At 38.8% G+C, this 2,771-nt stretch overlaps 1 protein-coding gene across 5 annotated transcripts in view; it reads right to left on the bottom strand.

Annotated features, from left to right (window-relative positions):
* The window catches only part of MIA3 (MIA SH3 domain ER export factor 3), a 54,794-nt gene that overhangs the window by 46,958 nt on the left and 5,065 nt on the right, over positions 1 to 2,771 (bottom strand). For all 5 annotated transcript variants that reach the window (XM_049635227.1, XM_049635233.1, XM_049635228.1 and 2 more), the window contains exon 3: positions 968 to 1,054. In XM_049635227.1, the coding sequence (XP_049491184.1) occupies positions 968 to 1,054 (87 nt within the window). The remainder of the gene's footprint in view (positions 1 to 967; positions 1,055 to 2,771) is intronic.

The following is a 2,771-nucleotide window of genomic DNA, read 5'->3' as shown; positions in this document are numbered from 1 at the left end:
AAAAAAAAAAAAAAAAAAAAAAAAAAAAAAAAAAAAAAAAAAAAAAAGGCCAGAAAATGATCCGCAGGACTAAGGATCCCAGAACACAGAATCCTTGCCAACACAGAATCCTTGCCATCACAGAGCTATGTCATGCACCCAGATGAATGCTTTATAGGATGTACAGTCAGTACCATGCAGATCTGAGACCAGACCTTTTCAGAATCTCTTAGGTTCCCTTTTCCAAACCTGTAACGTAACTATAATCCCTTAAATCACTAAAGAATCAGTAATAAGAAAACCACTGTAGGGGCGGCTAACCATGGGACTCTTGATTTTGGCTCAGGTCGTGATCCCATCGTTCAGGGGTTTGAGCCCCATGTTGGGCTCTGTGCTGACAATGCACAGCCTCCTTGGAATTCTGTCTCTCCCTCTCTTTCTGCCCCTCCCTCGCTTGCATGCACAATCTAACAATAAACTTTAAAAAAAGAAAAAGAAAAAGAAAACTATTATAAATTGGCATTTCTGACCTAGTACATAGTTTAGCATTTAATCTGATTTCTCTACACTTAAAATGTCTAAGAGCTATTCAATGAGTAAAGTTTTCTAATGGAGATACCTTCTTCTTTAGCCTATAAAAAGGTATAGCTCTTAATAACTAAGTACAAAGATATTGAATTCTTAATTTTTTCTCATATAAAGCAGCAAAAAGAAACCCTATATGACTGTACATATTAGACAATTACCAAATAATGACACAGTCTCCCATAAATTCTTTTCAAACATTTTTCTTTTTTTTCTATTTTTAAAAGTTACCTGATTCTAATTTAAAACCTGACACACAAATGTTAACTTGTTTTTTTTCTGGCCCAAATACAAGGACTTTCAAAAATCATTAACTGACTATAACTGATGAATATGAAAGGCAATTTATAATTGAGAACCAAAAAAATTAAAATTAAAATTAAAAATCCATAACATAACTTACATCTGTGGGAACCCGTAGCTCCTCTTCGGTATATTCATGGACTACTTGGATTAAATCTTTTGGAAAATATCCAAAAATACGTCCAACCTATATGAAAAAACAGGCAAAAGAAACACATACCAATCAAAATTCTGTATAAGAAATACAAACGACAGACTTTTCAGCAGTGAGAGGAAACACACAGATAGATACGTAGGTAGGTACAACCACAAGAGACAGATAATTGCTATGATGATTACACGATTATTCCAATGAAAATTAAGTACAGAATACTTTAAAGTCAATTTTTCTAAAACCACTGAAGTTTCCTTTCATCATGTAACTTAATTCTAAACACAGAGCTAGATTTCTGAAGTAGATAAAAGACCTACATAACAGAAAGTGTTTGTATATTTTATGGTTAAAACTGAGCACATCAGGTGCACCTGACCGGCTCAGTTGGAAAAGTGTGTGCCTCTTGATCTCAGGGTTCTGAGTTCAAGCCCCATGTTGGGTGTAGAGATTACTTAAATAAATACACTTTAAAAAAAAAAAAAAAAAAAAGAATATAAAATTCCTAAAGTAAGTGATGACTACAATAAAACAGCAAATATTTATTGATATAACGGGCTGTAGTAGCTTTTTTAAAAACTAGATTTTTGAGTATTTGCAGAGAAAATAAAATTCATACTACTGTACACAAGAAGCTTTAGTTTCATGCAAAGTAAACCTCTAGAGAAAATAACCCCGTTTATCTATAGCACTAACAGCTAAAATACACAGAGCATCCTCCTGAGAGGCACACACTGTCCTCTACTGACTGTGTCTGGAAGGAAAAGCAGATCACTGGGAAGGAGGCTGAGCGGCAGATCCAATCCACCAAGGGAAAAAAGGCTTACTTCTCACCAACTCCTGAAATAGCCTCATTAGGAGTGCTGTTGTTCTATCTGGCAAATATGTGAAAGCCAGTCTTAGCACTAGATAGAATACAGCCTTGAAGATTAGATAAGATAGGGTAATTAAAAACTGCTACACTGGCAGTTAAAATCTGAAAACTCTAAGAAACCAAAAAAGACTGCAGGATGAAAACTAAGAAACAGAAACAAGAGTCATTCTGCGAGGCACCTGGGTGGACAGTTCGTGAGATTGAGCCCCACATCAGGCTCCACACTGACAGTGCAGAGCCTGCTTGGGATTCTCCCTCTCCCTGTCTCTCTGCCCCTCCTCCACTCACGCCCCAGCATGCGCTCTTTCTCTCTCAAAATAGATATATAAGCTTAAAAAAAAAAGGCAATATAGGGGATGCCACGTGAGCAGTGCAAAGTGCCACCTGAACAGTTATCAGACAGCAAGATCCCTTCTGGCTGGGCTGCTGAGGGCAGGGCTTCCCTAAGAAGGCACCATGACAGGTGAATATGGCCAAAGGAAAATGCCATATATGTCAAGCTCACTTACCAAATGCTCCAACTCAACCACTTCACCATGTATAAAACAGGCCTAGGTACATGGAAAAAACTTTCCCAGAGTGAAGATTATCAAGAAATCTCACGCGGCAGACTTGCAGGAAGCAGAACAGATCCTTCTTTGTACACAGTGACTCAACCGGGACTCTGCCTAAATTACAAGGGCTGAACCTAACCAGCTAGTTGGTCGTTCAAGATTCACCCCTAGGGAGGCACCTGAGCGGCTCAGTCAGCTGAGTGTCCGACTTCAACTCAGATCACGATCTGGCAGTCCATGAGTTCGAGCCGCATGTCAGGCTCTGTACTGACAGGCTGGAGCCTAGAGCTGCCTCAGATTCTGTGTCTCCCTCTCTCTCTGCCCC

The sequence above is a fragment of the Panthera uncia genome, chromosome F1 (genome assembly GCF_023721935.1).
Source record: "Panthera uncia isolate 11264 chromosome F1, Puncia_PCG_1.0, whole genome shotgun sequence".
NCBI lineage: Eukaryota > Metazoa > Chordata > Mammalia > Carnivora > Felidae > Panthera > Panthera uncia.
Note: the sequence above shows the minus strand (reverse complement) of the source record. Positions and strands in the feature narration are given on the sequence as shown.